Source organism: Cervus elaphus, chromosome 5 (assembly GCF_910594005.1).
Source record: "Cervus elaphus chromosome 5, mCerEla1.1, whole genome shotgun sequence".
Classification (NCBI taxonomy): domain Eukaryota; kingdom Metazoa; phylum Chordata; class Mammalia; order Artiodactyla; family Cervidae; genus Cervus; species Cervus elaphus.
Window position 1 is genome coordinate 120,377,669 of NC_057819.1, and position 19,827 is coordinate 120,397,495.

Genomic DNA, 19,827 nt, shown 5'->3' on the forward strand with positions numbered 1-19,827 from the left:
TCACTTCCACACCTGCGTCTCAAAAGTGTTCACAAGAACCGCTTCCGCCCACAGGCGCCCGGGCGCCTCGCGGTCACCTGTCTGCAGGGGGACGGTGATGTTTTCCCGCCAGTCCATCTTCACCACGGCCCGCCCGCCGCGCTCCAGCTGCTTCACTATCGGGCCGTCCAGGGCCTCCTTCTCTATCCGGTCACTCACGTCCTGGGAGGGAGACAGGGCGACGGGTGACGGTCAGTATGGAGGCGCCGAGGGCCAAGGACGGACACGCGGCGTGACAGGACGGCCACCCCTGCCTGAGCTGGGCAGCAAGGGTCCTGTCTGCTCCCGGGAGCAGCCCCGTCTGCCGCTCGCTGGGGAGAGACCTCCCGGCTCCACCACAGACGCGCGCCAGTCCACAGGCCCGCAGCCCCTCGCCCGCGTTTCACCCACACTACGTGCCACACGGGGCCACGTGTGCAATCTGTATTCAGTGATGAAGCAAGAAAAAGGTTCACTTGGATTGACACGCTGTGACTTCTGTGTGGCCACACACACAAAGCCATGACTAAAGGGGGGGGTGGTGTTTATCATTCTTCAATCAAACAATTAGAAAAAACAGGAAGCCAAGACTTCTTTCTGAGGAGAAAAGCCAGTGACAAGAGTATCGGGTCCGAAGGCCCCAGCTGTGGATCCAAATCCTGCTCTGTGTTTGAGGGGATGCACCCGACCATGGGCCACTCGGAGACCCCATCAGTGAGAGAGGTCCACTGGGCAGCCTTGTGGGGAGCACAGTCTTCATCTTTGACGAAGATAAAATCAGACCGGCTGGCTGGCTAACTTGCAGTGGCAAAAGGAAAGCCTTGGAGGGAACTGATGGTCAACCTGGGCACATGGGGGGCTTCCCCGGTGGCTCAGTGGTAAACAATTCACCTGCAATGCAGGAGACACAGGAAACAGGGGTTTGACCCCTGGGTCAGGAAGATCCCCTGGAGCAGGGCATGGCAACCCACTCTAGCATTCTTGCCTAAACAACCCCATGGAGAGAGGAGCGTGGTGGGCTACGGTCCACAGGGTTGCAAAGAGTCGGATATGACCAAAGCAACTGAGCATGCACTTGAGTACATGGGGGCACTTGGAGCTGAACCTCAAAGCTGGTACAGCTCGTGATACGGACGGAAACCTGTGTGTTCACAAGACATGTGATGGAGATAACCAAGAACTTCCATCCCAACCCGGGGTGCGGTGAAGGTCCCTCTGCCTGAGCTTTATTCCTGTGTTACATCTTATCATCAACCAAGTGACCTGGCTAATCTAGAGGTCCCCTGAAGATGTCTGACCTCAGACATAATGTTACTGCATACTTAGACTACAGTGTGGTGTAGACATAAACACTTATGTGCACTGGGAAACCAAAAAGTATGTGTGACTCGCTTTACTGCGACATGTAGCTTATCACCAGGGTCTGGAGCCGAGCCTGCAGCATCTCCCAGGCCTGCCTGTATGAAGGGAATATACTGAGATGCCAACTGTGGTTCTCTTTCGGCTGTGGGATTATGGGTCATTTGTTTCATTCTTCGTTCTTTGCTATAGTTTCTGGAAAGAAACGGGAAAGGTTAAACGAATATTTCTGATGAAGAAAACAAACATCTCCACCTGGAAGAACTGGAGCTGCTTTTCCAGGCTCCAGAAGAAAGGGTGTTTCAGCACATGCTTCGCTGACGGGCGCTTCTGGGGATCCATGGCGATCATCTTCTCTATTAACTCCCGGGCAATGACGTCCTCTGCAGAGGAGGAAAACAGACACACAACTCCTTCCTTATGACCAGCCTCAAGCTGCAAGCAAATAAATACCCAAAACCTTAGCAGTCTGCATCCCTGCGACTCAAGGTTCTACTGACAAGTGAAAGTCGCTCAGTCGTGTCCAACTCTTTGCAACCCCATGGACTATACAGTCCATGGGATTCTCCAGGCCAGAATACTGGAGTGGGTAGCCTTTCCCTTCTCCAGGGGATCTTCCCAACCCAGGAATCGAACCGGGGTCTCCTGCATTGCAGGCAGATTCTTTACCAACCGAGCTATCAGGGAAGCCCTGATAGCTACTGAGGGAAACCCATTCCAGTAACATGAGACTTCGGCTAAAAAGGAGAGACCTCATCACGCAGTTAATGAAAAGGAGTGATCCTAAATACTCTCTATCAGAGTCTCGGGCGACACTGTCCTGCCTCCACACACTGGCCTGTGGGCCACGAGGATAACACACTGGCTGAACGTGGATGGACGTGGGTAGAGAGTCAAGATGAAGGTTAAAAACGAGCGTGTTTTCCCTGGTGGCCCAGTGGTTGAGAATCTGCCTGCCAATGCAGGGAACATGGGTTTGATCCCTGGTTTGAGAACTAAGATCCTACATGCCACAAGGTAACGAAATCTGTGCATCACTGTGCCCTAGAATCTGTGCTCCAAGACAAGAGAAGACACCGCAATGAGAAGCCTGTACACCACAACTAGAGAAAGCCCATGTGCAACAATGAAGACCCAGTGCAGCCAAAAATAAATCAACAATAAAAAAAAGAGCATGCTGCAAAATACTATGTACTATTTAACTCCATTTTTTATAAAAATATGAATATGTGTCTAGAGAGATGATCAGAATAATGTGTACAAAGGTATTGATAGCAGTCATTCCTCACTGTAATGGATCTATGAGCCTTTATGCTAATCTATTTTGTCTCCAGGGAATAAGGAAAATTAATCCATGAACAAAACTATAAGATAGTTTAAATCTTTTTAAAAGGCAGGAGTAGGTGTCATAGGCCAATTACAATGTGGGAAGCCCTTCAGTCAGGCAGAAAGGCTTGTCCTCCTGCCTGGAGAGTGAGGACCCAGACCATCTGTCCCCAGACCAGGGTGACCCCCTGACCGCCAGCTCACACCCGAGAGACCAGTTTACGGAGCATGGCCCTTCTGTCTCCCCGAACGTCGGGACAGGAAGGGATCTCAAACTGTTTAACCCTCAGGAGTCACAAACTGGAAAACAGAGGTCCCCAAAGGGGCCTTGCCCAGGTCACAAAGGTCGTTGTGTGACCTCAGGAACCCAGGAACTACTTGGCTTCAGGACACCCCACCAGCCCTCCACCAGCTCTGGACCGAGTCCTTGTTCACTGAGGCCCACTGGGCGAGCAGCTGCAAAGAAGGCCCTCTGGGGGCTCAGACTGGCACCACCCCCGCCCGCAGGGGCTGCTCCCGAGCCCCCCACTCTGCCGCCTGCTCACCGTCGAGCCCTGCCCCCGCCCAGCCCCCCACTCACCATGCTTCTCAGGGTGCAGGCAGTCAAGGCTGTAGGCACCCAGCAGAATGTTGGCCTGGCGTTGCAGGGACTTGCCGAAGGGGTGGCTGCCCTCGGATATCACATAGTAGAAGACGCAGCCCGCGGAGAAGATGTCCACCGTGTAGGTCTGAAAAGAAACGAGGGGCGTCAGATGCCCTGGAGGGTGGGGGAGTTATTCCCACCCAGCAGCAGAGGAGGGGTTGTTGGGAGAACACCCCGAAGGTGCCTTGGGAGAACCAGCGGATGGGGTGCAGCTGCTTGGAGAAGTGCTGGGCGCAAAGAACTGGGCTCTGGAGCCAATGTGTGGGACGCTGGCTCCGCCACTGGCCCCCGGAAGTCCCCTGGCCACTCTGCACCTCAGCATTCACAACCATAAAATAAGGATGAGCCCATGGGGCTGCTGTGAAGATTAGATGCGTCCTTGCTGCTAGTCATTCTTTACCCAACCAGCTCATCACTCCTTGAGGGCAGGGCTGAGTTTGCATCCCTGTGGTACCCCAGGTTCGCACATACAACAGGTCTTAACCTTTGTTAATAAATGAAATACAGCTTTTGGTGGGAATTTCCTGGCAGTCCAGTGGTTAGGACTCTGCGTTTCACTGCTAAGGGCATGAGTTCGATTCCTGGTCAGGGAACTAAGATCCTGTGTGCTGTGTGGTTAGGCCAAAAAATAAAAAAAAAGAGCTTTTCATTCAAAAACAGCTCCAGAAAGTGATTATTTGACAAGTTTCCACTGCGTTCACTTTGATGTTATCTATTAACATTTCTCACTTATCCCATGAAACCATTCCGTCTCTAGAGATGAAACCAGCGTGTGTGACTTCTAGCTCCATCTACGTGGGGTGTAACGCTGGGGTGTAACCCAGGCACGGCATGGGTCCCTCACGCCAGGCCCCACCACTCGGATTTTCCACCAGACGACGTAAGGCTCTGGTGAGAGAAAGTCAGGAGCTGGTCACCTTCCTCACCGGAGAAAACACACCCTTCACAAGAGCCTCGTGAGGTGAGCGGAGGAAACGTCACCACCCCCAGATGACGACACAGACAGACAGGTTCGATGACAAGCCCAGGGTCACTGCTGGGGAGTGACAAACCAGGGCAAGACGCAGGTCTTATTGCCAAGTCCGATAAATTATTCTGTTGTCAGAGCACTCCTGAGGTGGGTGACAGATTCAGTACCGGACGAACAAGTCCACCAGTGCTGACGTTCTCACCTAACGGCCACTGCTTGCCTCCTCAGGGCACGGCCAACGCTCCCCGTTTTCCACAGCCTGTGCTACCGTGTCCCCAGCATCCCCCCAGCATCCCTCCAGCATCCCCCCAGCATCCCTCCAGCATCCCCCCAGCATCTCGTCCCTGACGCTCCCCGTTTTCTGCAGCCTGTGCTGCCGTGTCCCCAGCATCCCCCCAGCATCCCTCCAGCATCCCGTCCCTGACGCTCCTATCCCGCATGCTGGCCCCTCTGCCTCCCAACCCAAGAGCCTCACCTCTAGACTCAGCTATGCTCTTTCCCAAACTCATTTCTGCCACTGGTCCTTGTAGTTTAAATCCTCCGTAAGCTGATAAAACACACATGCCGCCAAGTCTGAGGTAAGTTGAGTCTTTGGTAAGACTTGATACGAGAAAGTTGCTACAAAAACTGCTGTGGGATTAGACGTGGGAGACTCAACTGTGAGCTAGACGGGCCATAAATAGCTCGAGGCTAGGATTCCGCTCTCAAATCGCTCAGGGGGTGCTTCAAACGTCTGAGTCTCAGTGCAGAACCCACAGAAGGCATTGTGAGCGTGCTTTATGCAAGAGAGGAATGCAAGAGAGGAAATCAGCAACTCCATTCAGTTGGGCCCAAAGTCAAAACAAGACCTTGTTTTACAGCAAAGATTTTTCTTAGAGAGCTGTTACATAAACTTAAAATTAAATGTTTACAGTGTGTATGTATTTTCTTATGATTCTCTATAGTAACTTTTTTGATTAATAGACCAACTGCTGGTCCCCAGTGAATTAGATAAGACGGCTCTGCTGCATCTTATCTATTTTAGGATGGCTGATCCCATCCAAGTCTGATTGTGGAGGTGTCGGATAATCCTCCAGGGTCTTGCTGAGCTAGAAAGCAAGGTGCTCAGACACGACTTGGCTCTTAGCAAAAGAAAGAAGAACCCAGCTCAAAGAGGCTCTGGTTGGGCAAATCTGGAACAATTTGAGTATCAAAAGGAATGGGAACTATTTTCACAGAAGTTTAAGAAACATCTGGTGAAGCTCAACTTTCAGGAACCAACGACTGCTAGATAATATTAGCCTCTACATTAAGCATTTAGATGCTTACCTGAAATCTGCCTTGTACAAAGGAATAGTATAGATAGATTGAACTGCACAATTTTTTAAAACTTGATTGCTATTAAAGCAGAAATTATAAAGCTGTAAAAAAAAAAGGAGGGTGAATAGGAATAAAAACAAATAAGACTATACCAGGTTATATTACTATTTTTTTTTAAATCCATGAGTCCATAGTGACTTAAAAAAAAATAGAAAGGGCATAGAAAAATGTCAGCTAACAAATGTAGAGTTTCAACTGAATGGACTGATTCAGGCAAGGGATGCCAACGGATGCTGAATCACTAGCTGAGTGACTGTTGGTATTGGGACACTGACATTCTGCCAGGGTGTTGCCCCACACGGTCCTGGCAAAGGGGATATGCCACTGTTAAATACCCGTGCCAGGTGGGCCAACTCGGCATCACCAGTAGGAGTACAATAATAGTAACGGTACAACCTGACTGTGGTTGTTCTTGTCCAAAACACTTAATGTGAATCCAACTGAACCTTTAGACCTACTTCTAGTTCACAGGAAATATAAGGAACAGACGGGCAAATTCAACATCACCAAGAGGAGACGGGTGAGTGAATCCTGAGTGGGGCGTTCTACAGAGAGGCATGGGGACTCTGCAGAGAGCCACTGTCATGGGGCAGAAAAGGTGGGAGAACCGTGTCAATTAGAGGAGAGAGAATCAGGGACTTCCCTGGTGGTCCCGTGGTTAAGACTCCACACTCCCAATGTAGGGGGCCTGGGTTTGACCCCTGGTTGAGGAACTGTTCAAATGCCATGCAACAAACACACTTGGTTGGGTCCTGGTTGACAAAATCCAGCTCTGTAACAGACCTCTGGGGAACAACTAGGGAAACTGGAATATGGATTGAATATTAGGCATCGTGGAAACAGTATTAATGGTTGAGGTGTAATCATGGTGAGGTGGTTAGGAGGTAGAATGTACTTGTCTTTGGGAGACAAGTGCTAAAGCATTAAAGGGTAAAGGGCTAGGAGGCCTGCCGCTTATATGCAAGTAGTTTTAGGGACAGAGAGAAAGTGAAAAATATTGACAGATGCTGACTTGGGGTAGAGGTACAGAGGCACTCACTGCTCTCAATTCTCTCTATTCTCAAACCAGAAAGTTGGAAAACCAAAAATTTAAAAAAGAATGAAAACTGGAAGTCTGCTCACCTTATGCTAGCCCTGATTTCCCAGTTTCCCAAAATAGGGGGAAAGTGGAAGACTAGGGGGGAAGAAAAACAGACCACTGCCCACACCTGCCTCTTTCATTCATGGACAGGAGACAATGTTAAAGTGGCAGCATGTGCTGCTGGGAGAGTAGCTCTTTGCTAAAAAAAATCCCTCTCCAGCAGTGAGCCTGCAGCCATCGGCAACGGGAGGTTCTGACTCCCAAAGGTACAAGAGGCTGGCTCCGCAGTTTTCACAGAGCCGTGCCCATCACTCACGGGGTTCTCCTTGCAGTCTTCGCTCAGCATCTCCGGGGCGATCCAGCCTTCGGTGCCCGGCACGCCCGAGCGGCGGCTGAAGCTGTGCCTGCCCACGGCCAGCTTCTTGCAGAGGCCGAAGTCGGAGATCATGGCCTTGATCCTGCCGTGTGCGTTGGGCATGGAGAGGAGGATGTTGTGGGGCTTCAGGTCTCTGTGAACTAACAGAACACTCCAGGTGAGTCCACTTCTTCCACCATGGGGACGTGCCCTCCCCAGATTCCCGAGAGGCCCGCTGCTGCCTCTAAAGCTCCTGGTCTTCAAACGTGAAAGTCCTCAGGTTCGTAGACAACTGGGACCCCGGCCATGCAGCAAAGAGCTTCAGCAGAGGCGAGGCCCACCTGGGCAAGTCATCTCCCTGCCCGGTAAGGGGAGGCTTCTCACCAATGTTGAGGGAGTGCAGGTGGGCCAGGCCCGAGGTGGTCTGCTGCAGCAGGGTGATGGGCTCCAGGCCGAGGTGGGCGAAGTCCTTCTGCTCCACGTACTGCAAGACACACAAAGGTGGGGTCACCGCACGGCGCCCCTGGGACTCAGCTCCTCAGCACACTTCTCTCACTCTCTCTTTTTTTTTTTTTTCACTCTCTCTTTTTAAAAGTGATTCAGTTTTATTTAGAAAAACTCTGCCTGAGGGCTTTTGCTTTAATTAACATCTGGTACTGGGTCAGCTTGTTTTATCGTATTTTAAGAAATGAGAATTTTTACTGACAATGTTTTCTGTCTACTTCCATATTTTCCAGCAGACTTTCTCCTGAAGTTATAGGCTAACTTCAATAAGCAAACAAGGTTCCAGTTTACTAGTTTATAATGAGATGATGAGAGGGTAAGAAACCCAAGTTCATTGCCTCCTACAGTAAACTCTACGATGAAGCCAAATGATACTCAAACAGTTTTACAGCCTTGAAACTGAGCAAAAGTGATTCGATGGATGATCTTAATGACTCCAGTCATCAACCAGCATCCTCCTAGCCCACACCAGCCCTGACTAGCGATGAGAGGAAGGACCAACCACGTTTCCTGGAAGCCAAGAAGGACAGAGATGCCACCTGCAAACAAAGGCTTTCCCAGGCAGCCGAGGGGACCACACAATCAAAGTTTGGGTGAGGACTTCCCTGGGGGTCCAGTGGCTACGACTCCAAGCTCCCAGTGCAGGGGGCCCGGGTTGGATCCCTGGAACTAGATCCCACATGCCGCAACTAAAGACCATGCGTATAGCAACCAAGAACTGGTGCAGCCAAGTAACTAAAAAAGCTGGGGAGATGAAAGTGCACTATATTCCACTGCTCATGGCTAAATGCGTACATACCCTTGTCGACATGCAGCAAACGGTACATTTAAAATGAATATATTGTAATGTAACCTTAATCAAGCTAATAAAACTAAATGGAAAAAAAAAAAACCTAGCAGGCAGTTCCTAAAACGGCGCCAGGGCTGCGGGGAGAGGGACCGGGGCACCCACCTCCTGCAGCGTGGCCGCGCACAGCTCGATGGCGATGTACTGGAACTGCCGGTCCCTCTCGGTGCAGAAGTAGCGGATCACGTTCGGGTGCTCGTCCGACTCTCTCAGCAGCTGGACCTCACGGTCCGCAAAACTGAAACACTCGGGGAGGATCCTCTTGACCGCCACGTCGCGGTTGTCAAACATGCCCCTGCCGGACGAGGAGAGGAAGGCAGGCTGAGGAAACGCTCGGAGAGCCCTGGGCCCACAGGGCTCCTTCCACTGATGCAGCGGCTGCCTCTGCAGCCTCACAGCCCAGGGTGTCCCGACCCACCACCTGGAGGGCCCCATGGCCATCACTACCCTCCCTGGGGGAGCTCTTCCATCTGGTCACTGCAATGACTCCCCTGCGCCCCGGGAGCCGATGGGAGCTCCTGCGTGAGGCGGTGGGGGTCCGTGGCTCTCCAGACCACTCACCGGTACACAATCGTGCCCTCAGCTCCGTGGCCCAGGACGTCCTTTGGACAGAAGGAGATTTTCCCAACCATCACCATGCTGGTCTCCTCATCTGGGTCAAAACAGGGAAAAGGACAGACGTGACCTAAAGAACCTTGAAACCAGAGTGGCTGCGAGCTCCCTGAGGTCAGATGGAGGGAGGAGAATTCAGGTTTTACGCCCCGGGGGCCCTGGTGAGCAGGAGCCCCTGGGTCCTCTTTCCACACTTGCCCAGGGCCGACTCCTCCCTCGGTTACCACCCTCTGTTCCTGATTTACATTAATTACTGTGAGGACGGGAGCCTGAAGACAGGGCTTCTCTACAGGTCGGCCTAAAGGTCTGGCCCTGAAACACTCAGGTCGTGACGGGGGCGGGGGGTGTGTGAAGCGGAGAGACCAGTAGCAGAGTCTGCAACCTGAGACCCAGGACTCTGGGGTCTCCTTCCCTGGTCCTGCATCCATCCCCCCAGAACATCAGCCCCGACAGTCAGTCTGAGCCCACCTCCCCGAGGGAAGCGGCTCCACAGCTGCACATGTATGTGTGGTCCCTGGCCACCCCGGGGGATGCTCTGGACCCAGACGCCAGGGTGGCTCAGTCGGCAGCGATTCCAAGCCCCAGCAGAGTGAGATGGAGGGAGGGGTGCCACGGTGGCCCCCAGGAAAGAAGCCCTCTGAGGGGGAGAGGCTGAGCGATGGGGCAGAAGCCCAGCCCCCGAGTGGGAGGGAGGGTGGGAGGGGTGAGACCTCAGCAGACCCTTGGGAACTTCATAAACCCTTGGAGACCCCCCGGAGGCTCTGGGGGCTCTGAGGTCCTCAGGCTGTGTTTCCACGAAAGAGCAAACGGCAGCTCCCTTTACCCTCATCGTCCTGCTCCGGGAAGGGGCTGGTGACAGCCTTGGAGGTGGAGCCGGTGGAGTGGACCGAGTGGTTGGAGGCTCGGGGGGACGTGTTGGGGCTGCTGGTGGCCGAGCTCTCCGAGTACTGGCCGGACGAGTCCTGGAGCTCGGCGTCCTGTGCCGCGTCCCCGGGTGGGTGGAAGGGCAGCTGCTGCTGCTGCAGGAGCTGGATCTTCTCCAGTTCCTTCTGGAACTGCTGGTGCTGGAGCTGCCGCTGCTGGTGGATGCTCTGGGAGGAGAAGCACATGCCCGGGCCAGTGCAGCCGCTCCCCCGGCGGACGGGCGGGCGCGGGAGGACGGGCTGCCTATGGCAGAGGAGTGGGGGACACTGGACGTGACCCCTGGGGCGGGACGCGACCGGTAAGAAGGCAGCGGGGGGCAGAATCGGGTCAAGGGCTGGATGGAGGTCTTCCTGCCTGTCAGACTTCCTAGGACAGCCCATTCCCCCAACTGGAGGGGCCGGCAGTGGCAGCCAAGGAGGGATTCTGATAGAGGTGGAGGACTCGGCCGGGCGGTGGGAGTTCCATTCAATTCTACGGTTCTGGGGCTTTTATGAAAGTCTGGGGTAATTCCCTGGTGGTCCAGAGATTAGGACTCTGGGCTTTCACTGCCCAGGGTGTGGGTTCAAACCCTGGTTAGGGTGCGTGCTAAGCTGCTTCAGTTGTGTTGGACTCTTTGCGACCCCATGGACTGTAGCCCGCTGTCCATGGGATTCTCTAGGCAAGAATACTGGAGTGGGTTGCTGTGCCCTCCTCCAGGGGATCTTCCCAACCCAGGGATCGAACCTGTGTCTCTTCCGTCTCCTGCATGGGAAGGTGGTTTTTTGGGGTTTTTTTTTACCACTAGTGCCACCTGGGAGTGTGGCCAAAAAAATTAAAATCATGAAAGCCTGAGGATTGGTACAAGAGTGAAACCAAACAGGAAGAATGGGTACCAGGTGTCTGAGAGCTCTACCGTGGCCATGCAGGTGGCGGAGGTTTGTGCAAAGATCAGCAGTGAAGATCAGTGCACAGGCGAGGACGCTGGGGCTGAGATGTGGGGAGCCTGGCCGAGGTCGGGCTCCCAGTTCATCCCGCTGCCTTCCCCATGCCCACACGCCTCTCATTTAGTCTGAACAACACATTCCATCCTAGTTTGAAGTAGCAGTGACTGTGATTATTAATTGTCCCCACGCGTGGGAGGGTGACTACAAGGATGGGTGTGTAGCCAACACTTTCCTGGGAGTTTTCTGGAGAGCTCGCTCTCTCTTTTTCAACTTGGGTTGAAATTCTGGAAATTCCATCTAGTAGCTGGGTTATCTTGGGAGAGTTACTGAACTTCCCAGAGTCTAGTTTCTTTCTTTGTGGGTAGGGGATAAATAGGGCTTCCCTGGTGGCGCTAATGGTAAATAATCTGCCTGCCAATGCAGGAGACCCAAGAAATACACATTTGATCTCTGGGCTGGGAAGATCCCCTGGAAAAGGAAATGGCAACCCTCTCCAATATTCTTGTCTGGGAAATCCCACGGACAGACTATGTCCCTTGGCTTGTGGGATCTTGGTTCCCTGACCAGGGATGGAACCCAGGCTCTGGGCAGCAAGAAGGCAGAGTCTTAACCACTGGACTGCCAGGGAATTCCCATGTGTAGTCTTAAAAAAGAAAATACAGTTAAGTATTTAAAATGATCTGCAAGCAAGGTTTCCAAATCAATTTTTACAGTCAAACTGTAAGCTGTAAGTACAAAACTGTAATTTCCTGAGAAGTGAGCATCTCTTTGATTACAATGGTTTTGAAGGTAAGCCAATATTGACTCTAAAGTGGGGGGAAAAAAAGTATTTGCTTGTTTGTTGCCTTTGTCTGGAACTCACTGACAGGCAAAGGTTCAGAAACAGGTGGGCGGGGGTGGGGTGGGTGGAGAAGCAGACCCTTACCAGGGGGTAGGTGATGATGAAGGCCACCCAGCCGATGAGCAGGAAGGTGCTTAAGATGATGGTGGCCATGTCCTTGAGCATGGAGTCCACGGGGGCCTCGGGCTTGGCAGGGGCGTGATCAAACTTCTCTTCCATGTCTGGAGAAACCGTGGTAGGTGCGTTTTCTGAAGTCTGGTCAACCAGGTTGATGACCTTGTGTGGGAGAGAGTGGCAACATCACTGCTCAATTTCCAGCCAGATATAAAAGAGCCAAACAATCAGGAGAAGCCACGACTCAGCTCAGACGGGAGTGGGGTTTGGGGGAGAATGGATACATGTATGTGTATGGCTGAGTCCCTTTGCTGTCCACCTGAAACTATCACAACATTCTTAATAGGCTATACCCCAATAAAAAAAAAAAGTTAAAAAAAATAGGAGAAGCCATGATTATTTATGAGCAATGACTAGGCTGTGAAATATGTTGGATTGTTTTTAAAGCCCACCCAAGACCACAAAGCCAAATAACTGTTGCCCTTTTCAAAGCAACTGCCTTGAGAGGCCATGCGCTATTGCAGTGATGGAATCATTACTCAAAAAAACGGTTTTTAGAGAAATACTTTAGAAAGTGCCTTCATGTGCAATATTCTTTCGAAAATCCTTATTAAAGGCAAAACCCCCCTTGGACGGTAGAGTTGCTGTTTGGGGAAACTCTGAAATCTTCAGTAACAAGTCTGGTGGAAAGCTGGTGGTCCACTTGGTAACAGCATTTCACATTAAAAAGGAAAACACACAATCACACAATCTAGGAAGTAATAAAGCAGCTTTCCAACATTGCTTGTAAACTTTCAGTGTGACTCCAAACACAAAAACACTTATTCAAACAGTCCACTATATTTCAAAGTTTTTAAAAAGCATTAGGGTCCTTTGTTAAGCCGCAAATTAACTCAGATAAAGTGGAGCTTTTGCCCAAACTCTTCAGAAACTGTAGGACTTCTAGAAAAATGCATTGGTTTGTTCTGGGACATCTACTCGTCCAGGCGTGCTACAATTATTTGCTGGATGAGATGGACACACAGCCTCCTTGGCACCCCCCACGTGCTTGCGCCCCCCCCCCCCCTCGGGCCCTTGCCGTCTGTGGGGTGTGCCTGGCTGGTGGCAGCTGAGGAATGTGTGCTGACCATGTGACCAGAGACAACACCGCTCATTCGGTTATATCTGCTTAAGTGTGTTTGTTTTTAAAAGTTAGTCTTAATACCAGACAAATGCACGTCAGAGTATTATAACGGACTTTCAAAGGACTCTTTGCTCAAGATGGAACGATTATATAGGAAAATCTCGATGACGACCATCTCTGGGTGTTAGATCAAGGGTATTGTTTAATTTTCTTTTTAAACTTTTGCTTTCTAGGGTTTAATAACAAATATGCTGGGCTTTACTCAGATCAAAATCAGATGCAGATTTTAGGGCCCTGATCCCTCTCCAATCTGGCTGCCTCCGAAGACGAGGGACAACTCAGCATTTCCCTGAATCTTAAACGTCCATGTGATTTTCTTTCCGTTTCTCTCTGAATTAAAACCTAAATCTCTAATGTGAATTTGATATGATCACAGCCCCCCCCCCCCCACATCAGCCAGTTACTCCCCTCTTTCTCTGGCCCTGCCCACAGGCCCTTCTGAGTCACAGGACCCTCACCGGCAGGGCTGCAGTATCCGCCAAGCCCGAACAGCCTCTGGACCCCCAGCCCCAGTCCCCACCTCTGGGCCCCGACCCCCAGCCCCCACCTCTGGACCCCCAGCCCCAGCTCCCACCTCTGGGCTCCGACCCCCAGCCCCCACCTCTGGACCCCCAGCCCCAGCACCCACCTCTGGGCTCTGACCCCTAGCCCATACCTCTGGACCCCCAGCCCCCACCTCTGGGCCCCGACCCCCAGCCCCCACCTCTGGGCTCTGACCCCTAGCCCATACCTCTGGGCCCCCAGCCCCAGCCCCCACCTCTGGGCCCCGACCCCCAGCCCCCACCCTCCTGCAGCCTCCACACCTACTCTGCGCCCCAGAGGCTGCGCACGTGGGCGGAGCGATGGTCTCCCCGCCCCCTGGCTCCCACCAGCAGATGGGACAGGCTGGAGTTCTGTGGGTCTTGGGGTGTCTTCGCTGGAGCTCCAGGCTCCACTCCCTCCTCACTGGCTTCAGGCTCAAGTATGCTCTGAGAACCCCAGCACTGCCCATGGTGTGAAGGAAACCCCCCTCGAATCCTAGTTTGGGTGGTTGTCTGCTTCCGGCTGAGAGCCTGAGAGAAGGCTTCATATCCCGGGGCTCAGGAGGGCGACCTGGGCCGAGTCGGGCGGGTTCCCGAGTGCCCCACACCCACTAAGCAGGCGCCCTGGGTCCCTGCCAGACCGAGCGGCCAGAGCAGGCCATGCCTGGCTTGAGAACTCCTCAGCCTCCCACCTGCTCTCTCTGCCAGCTCTCCCCTCACTGCCCCGCCTGGAACACGGCTCCTGCGTGGTCACCTGACCATGTCTCCCACGGCTCCCTGCCGGGCATCCTACAATCCCGTCAGGCTGTCTCCTCAGCCCCGGAGCTGGACGCGCAGGGCTAACCCCGCTCCGGGCCTTCACCTCTGCCTGCTTCCCTCCAGCACGCCTACCGCCTCTCCCACAGGCCCTCTCCCGGCCGTCGGCCCTCCGCACTTTGTCTGCCGTGGATTCCCCTGCACCCCTTCCCCTCCTGAGTGGACTGCGGGGCCTAAAGGCAGGATAGACGCCTTATCCCCCAGCTCCTGACTCGGGCGCCGGTGCCTGACCGTCCATGTCCCCACTCACCTCCTCAAAGCTCTTCTTCTCCGAGTCGGCGGGAATCACGTTCTCCCGGTGTTTGGGCAGGTTGTTGGGGAAGCGCTCCAGCATTTTGGTGGACGCGGACAGTGGGGTTTCGTGGTGTCCTGCCAGAGGAAGCATGGCCTCTAATGAGAACGGTTTCCCCACACGGTGGCCGCACTCGACGCTCAACTGAGACATCAGTCGCCACCCAGAGAGGCGCCCGCGATGAGAGCTGGGGACCGGAGGAACTCCACCAAGACAGAGCTCTTACCTTCGAAGGCCATGCATGCAGTATTCTGAATCTCACAATAAGGAGCAAAGATGTGGCCCTGTCATGAGAAGGACTGGGATGTCCAGGACACATTCAGAGCAAGGCGCGCGTGCACGCACGTGTGTGTGTGTGCGTGTGTGTCTGTGTGTGTGTGCTCAGTCGTGTCCAACTCTTTACAATCCCATGGACTGTAGCCCGCCAGGCTCCTCTGTCCATGGGATTCTCCAGGCAAGAATACTGGAGTGGATTGCCATTCCCTTCTCCAGGGGATCTTTCTGACCCAAGGATTGAACTCAGGTCTGCTGCATTGCAGGTGGATTCTTTGCCATCTGAGCCCCCAGGGAAACCCCCAAGAGCTAGTCTGAACTATGTATACTTCTCATCTGGAGAAATCCCCTTGAACTCTCTCTCTAGGTCAGTTCTCTATCTACACCGTCAACACTGCTCATTAAGGGAAGCCTAGGTTTGTTATGAGCCACCATCAAGTTCCCCTCATCTTTCAAGGAACACTGAGATGGCAGGATTTCCTGAACTGGTTGCCTGCCTCAGACCTCTGACTCACACCTGCCAGTGGGGCCCCGGGATCTGACCTGGGAGTGTCTCCAGGTACCTCTGAGGCTCGCCAACAGGAGACCCTCAAGCTAAGAGGAGTAAGGTTGCCCCTCCATATGCCACCCTGCACTGTGGCACTCTGCCCGCTGCTCTCAGGGTTCCAAGTCCTGTCCCTTGGCCGGGTACCACCCAACACTCTGTGATGAGCCCGAATTCCCTCTTCCACCCACAGTCCTTATAAACAGGCCTTCCCCTAGCGGAGCCTTTAGCAGCATTCACGGAGGGCACTCTGAACCCACTGGGCTACAAACGTGACTGTGAGATCCTGAAACATTTCTGTGCAAACAGGACCTGGTCTTCTGATTTTCCAACAGAGCCATGAAGACTTTTTACTGGATCTTTCACGGTCTCGCATATATATTTCCTCAGTTTCCAGTAACTTTTTTTTTTTTTAATTTTATCTTTGGCTGGGCTGGGTCTCTGTTGCCACACGTGGGCTTTCTCCAGTTGTGGGGAGTAGGGGCAGTGCATGGGCTTCTCTCTGTGATGGGTTCTTTTGTGGCAGAGCACAGGTTCTAAGCGCATGGGCTCCAGCAGTTGTGGCAGACAGGTTTAGTGGCCCCAAGGTACGTGGGATCTTTCTGGGGCAGGGATAGAACTCATGTCCCCTGCATTAGCAGGCGGATTCTTAACCATTGGACCCACAGGGAAGCCCAGTTTCCAATAATTTTTCATTCTTAACCACTGGTAGACAGTCAATGCAACCTATAACTGCTTTATAAAACCAAGTGGCCCTGTGATTTTAATGGCCTCTACCCATCAGTTCTTTTTATCCTCCACTTTGGGCCCATTCACAACCTGCTTTCCAAACTACATCCATTCAGAAAAAAGGGTAGAATTATTTTGTTATCTCCTCTACCCATTATTTGGTAAAAGTAATAACCAGAAGAAGAATGGAACAAGGAGTCAGGATGAACAAAGAACAACAAGGCCTGGGTGATGGTAAGGGGACGCATGGGGGCTCCAGGACATCTAGCTTCCTCTCTGTGATGCCCAGTTACGCCCCCTCTTGGTGCGTAAACGGACATATGACACCCGAAGGCAGTGAGTGTGACCGATGAAGGCAGAGGTGACAGGAGCTGTGTCTCTGGCGAGCCTCCCAAGTAATTAGAGTAACCCCCCATCCAGATGCCACTGCCTGGCTGCCTCCCGGGTCTGCAGGCTCCTAGGCGGCCCCACCTCCCTTTCCCGGCGCCCCAGGTCTGACCTCTCCCTGCCCGGGCCCCAGTCCGCACGAGCACTGGGAGAGAATGGTGGGGAGAAAGTTCATCAGCCCCTGTACTGCACCCCGTCTGGGGCAGGAGACGGCAGAATCGGGGAGTGGACGCCGCACAGGAAGGGCAAATCTGACCAAGAAAACTCCGTCTTGCTCTAATTACTTGGGATGCTCACCAACAGCTCCTGTCACCTCTGCCTTCCTCGGTCACATTGACTCACAGGAGCCTCTAAGCCTGGGGGCCATCAGGGATGGCAGCAGAAACGAAGAGAAGGGAAAAGGGACCATCCCACACCCCCGGGACTTCTGCCTGCTGAGGCTCCTGGACCTCACTCCAACCTCTGACTCTCTTCCACCCTCCTGGGTCTTCAACTCTTTCCTCTCCAACCCCTCCTGCTCACCCAACACCAACTCCCAAGTGAATTCTTCCACAGAGGATGCCTGCTTCCTTAACTCTTAACTGGATATAACAAGGGAGCCGACCTTGCAAAGGGGTCATTTGTGGGAAATCAGGAAATATTCCAAAGTGCCTGGCACAGACATCCAGCACATGTCAGATCAGCGCACAGAGCTTGCAGTATTTAGTACTGGCGTTTTGGGACGTTAGTCAAATGATTTCTGAGAACTGACTTGGTAATACAGCCAGCCTGTTCTGTTTTCCTTGGGGGTGAAATAGTCCGCGGTCTGAAAGACCAGCGTGGACAGGCACCGAGCACAGAGCTGAGCGCTGTGACTGGTAATGTCGTCTCTTGGCCACAAGGGGGCAGCAGGTTGTCACCAGCGACCCGGGGAGCTGACTTACCGATGAGTAGCCAGTAGTTCCGCAGGTAGTTGAGCTTGCTCTTGCCTTTGAGCCCGGGGTCGAACTTCAGGTCCGTGCTGGGCGTGATCACACACTCCCCTTTGTCCCCGATGGTGACACCGTCGGTCTGGGGGCCTTCCAGCAAAGGAAGGGTGCTGCCCCGGGGCTGTGAAGACAGACCGGAGTGAGGCTAGGGGCGGCCAGGAGGACAGCAGTATTCCTGTGTGGAGCTGGCTGGGAAGGCAGTTCAGTTCAGCCGCTCAGTCGTGTCCGACTTTTTGTGACCACATGGACTGCAGCACGCCAGGCTTCCCTGTCCATCACCAACTCTGGGAAGGCAGAGCGGGATTCAAAGTCCCCAAGACGGGGCAGGAGCAGCCCTTCCCCTAGGATATGACAATGCTGCCCTGATGTCTTTTAAAATTCGGCTGTCTTTTTATTTATTTACTTATTTATGCCACACTGTGCGGCATGTGGGATCTTAGTTCCTGGGCCAGGGATTGAACCTGTGCCCCCTTCAGGGGAAGTGTGGAGTCTTAACCACTGGGACGCCAGGGAAGTTCCTTGGGTGTCTTTTGAAATGTGGACGTCTCTTTAAATCTAGGAACAGGGAAACAGGAAGGGTGTGTGTGGAATTCCACGAGGCTAGTGACAAGCAGATATAAGTGATGGAATTCACACATGGTACAAGTGACCGGGGTGCGAACGCTCCAGCTGCGAGCCCAGTGCTGGCTCGGGCACCGCTGGACCCTGGCAGGCCCTGCCCCGAGCAGCTGACAGACTCACTGGGAAGACAGGAGATGCCAACCAAACAGCTCAAACACCATAAGGACCAAAACAGCAGCCCGGATGGTGATGCCTCGGACTCTCAGAGACGGGGCACTTGAGGTGGTCTGGCAAGGCTGGAGAAGGCTGGACCAGTCACCAAAGGATGCTCAGGATTTGAGGAGGAAAATGGAAGACAGGAGAACAATCAAGGTGTGAGGCGCAGCCTGAACAAGGGCCGAGAAAGATGGACAGGAAACTCTTGGAACTCAGGGAGGGGAGGGACAGTGCAGTCCCCACAGTGACACCGGCTGTGGGGTGGATGGGCACCGCAGGGCTGGCCTGCGGAGGGCCTGAGCCCCAGCTGGGGAGTCCAGACTTGAATCCAAAAGCCAAGGGGAGTATCCGGGGCTTCCCAGGCCCAGGAGGCTGCCTTAGTCAGAAGACTCTGCTGATGAGGTAGAACATGGTACGTGCACAAATTATCTCTGAGGATTTAGGATGTGTGTCTTGTGTCCTTAACAGGATGTTTGTACATAACTCAGTTGTTCTTTGCTGAAATGGAACAGGAGTGCTTCAAGGTTGCCTCCGTGAGCCCCACCCCCGAGTCCCCAGAGTGGACTTACCACAACGGCGACGCCCTCGTGTACCATCGAGGGGGAAGCGTAGAGGCTGGTGGAGTATTTCCCCACATACAGGGTGGGCCTAGGAGGAAACAAACAGATACATGCATTCCACTGTCATTTAAGCTCTGGACCCACAAAAGAGGGCTTTCTGGAGAGAGTCACAGCCCTGACTACCGCCCCAGGAAGAAGCACATGAACCCCCGAGCTCTGAGCGTGCGTGGAGAGGGTGAGAGGCAAGGGGACTGCCCTGGGCGTGAGGAGAGCAGGACCACCAGCCCTGATGTCACTGACGCCTTTGACGGGCCACCTGCCGGCAGCCCGGGTTTCCTCATTTGCAGGTGGCGGGTCTGCCCCGTGGGTCCGCCCTCAGAAGGGACCCTGAGCAGTGATCACCCGGGGAAGACTGAGGCTGGAGTGCGTGCAGCCACCCCACAGCCTCTAAGACGGCCCGGCCAGCAGTTGATGACTGACCTGCCACCAGAATCCCCACCACGATGGCTTGTGGACGCCTAAAGATTCTAGAGGTTCTACAGAAGCCTGGAGAAAAGTCTTATCTGAATGCCTGAAGCAAAGGGGGTGCACAGGAAATTCCAACTGGGTGAGACTTCTGGTGGGTGGTCTGTCCCTGTCGGGGGCACTGAGGGGAGGGGACCTGGCTTTGTCCGTGGTCGTCATGAGTGTGAGAACACGAGGCTGCATGTCCAGACCCTGCTAACCAGGGTTACTCTCAACAGCCAGGCTGGGGGGTGGGTCACCCACTAAACTCTCTACACCTCTCTCAGTAAACACCTTATTTGAACAGTGCTATGAACTCAGAGAACATTACAGGCTCACTTGATCTTCTCCACAGCTCGGCAAAAAGGGAAACTGAGGTTCAGCAAGGCTAAGCTGA

General features: G+C 53.4%; 1 protein-coding gene across 2 annotated transcripts in view; it reads right to left on the reverse strand.

The window, feature by feature from the left end:
- ERN1 (endoplasmic reticulum to nucleus signaling 1) overlaps positions 1 to 19,827 on the reverse strand; it is an 81,453-nt gene that overhangs the window by 6,145 nt on the left and 55,481 nt on the right. For both annotated transcript variants that reach the window (XM_043905030.1, XM_043905031.1), the window contains exons 9-20: positions 18,936 to 19,014; positions 17,545 to 17,710; positions 14,647 to 14,765; positions 11,847 to 12,038; positions 9,898 to 10,165; positions 9,024 to 9,114; positions 8,568 to 8,757; positions 7,496 to 7,595; positions 7,073 to 7,272; positions 3,284 to 3,431; positions 1,633 to 1,760; positions 78 to 201 (exon numbers count right to left, since the gene is read on the reverse strand). In XM_043905030.1, coding sequence (XP_043760965.1) covers positions 78 to 201; positions 1,633 to 1,760; positions 3,284 to 3,431; positions 7,073 to 7,272; positions 7,496 to 7,595; positions 8,568 to 8,757; positions 9,024 to 9,114; positions 9,898 to 10,165; positions 11,847 to 12,038; positions 14,647 to 14,765; positions 17,545 to 17,710; positions 18,936 to 19,014 — 1,805 coding nt within the window. The remainder of the gene's footprint in view (positions 1 to 77; positions 202 to 1,632; positions 1,761 to 3,283; positions 3,432 to 7,072; positions 7,273 to 7,495; positions 7,596 to 8,567; positions 8,758 to 9,023; positions 9,115 to 9,897; positions 10,166 to 11,846; positions 12,039 to 14,646; positions 14,766 to 17,544; positions 17,711 to 18,935; positions 19,015 to 19,827) is intronic.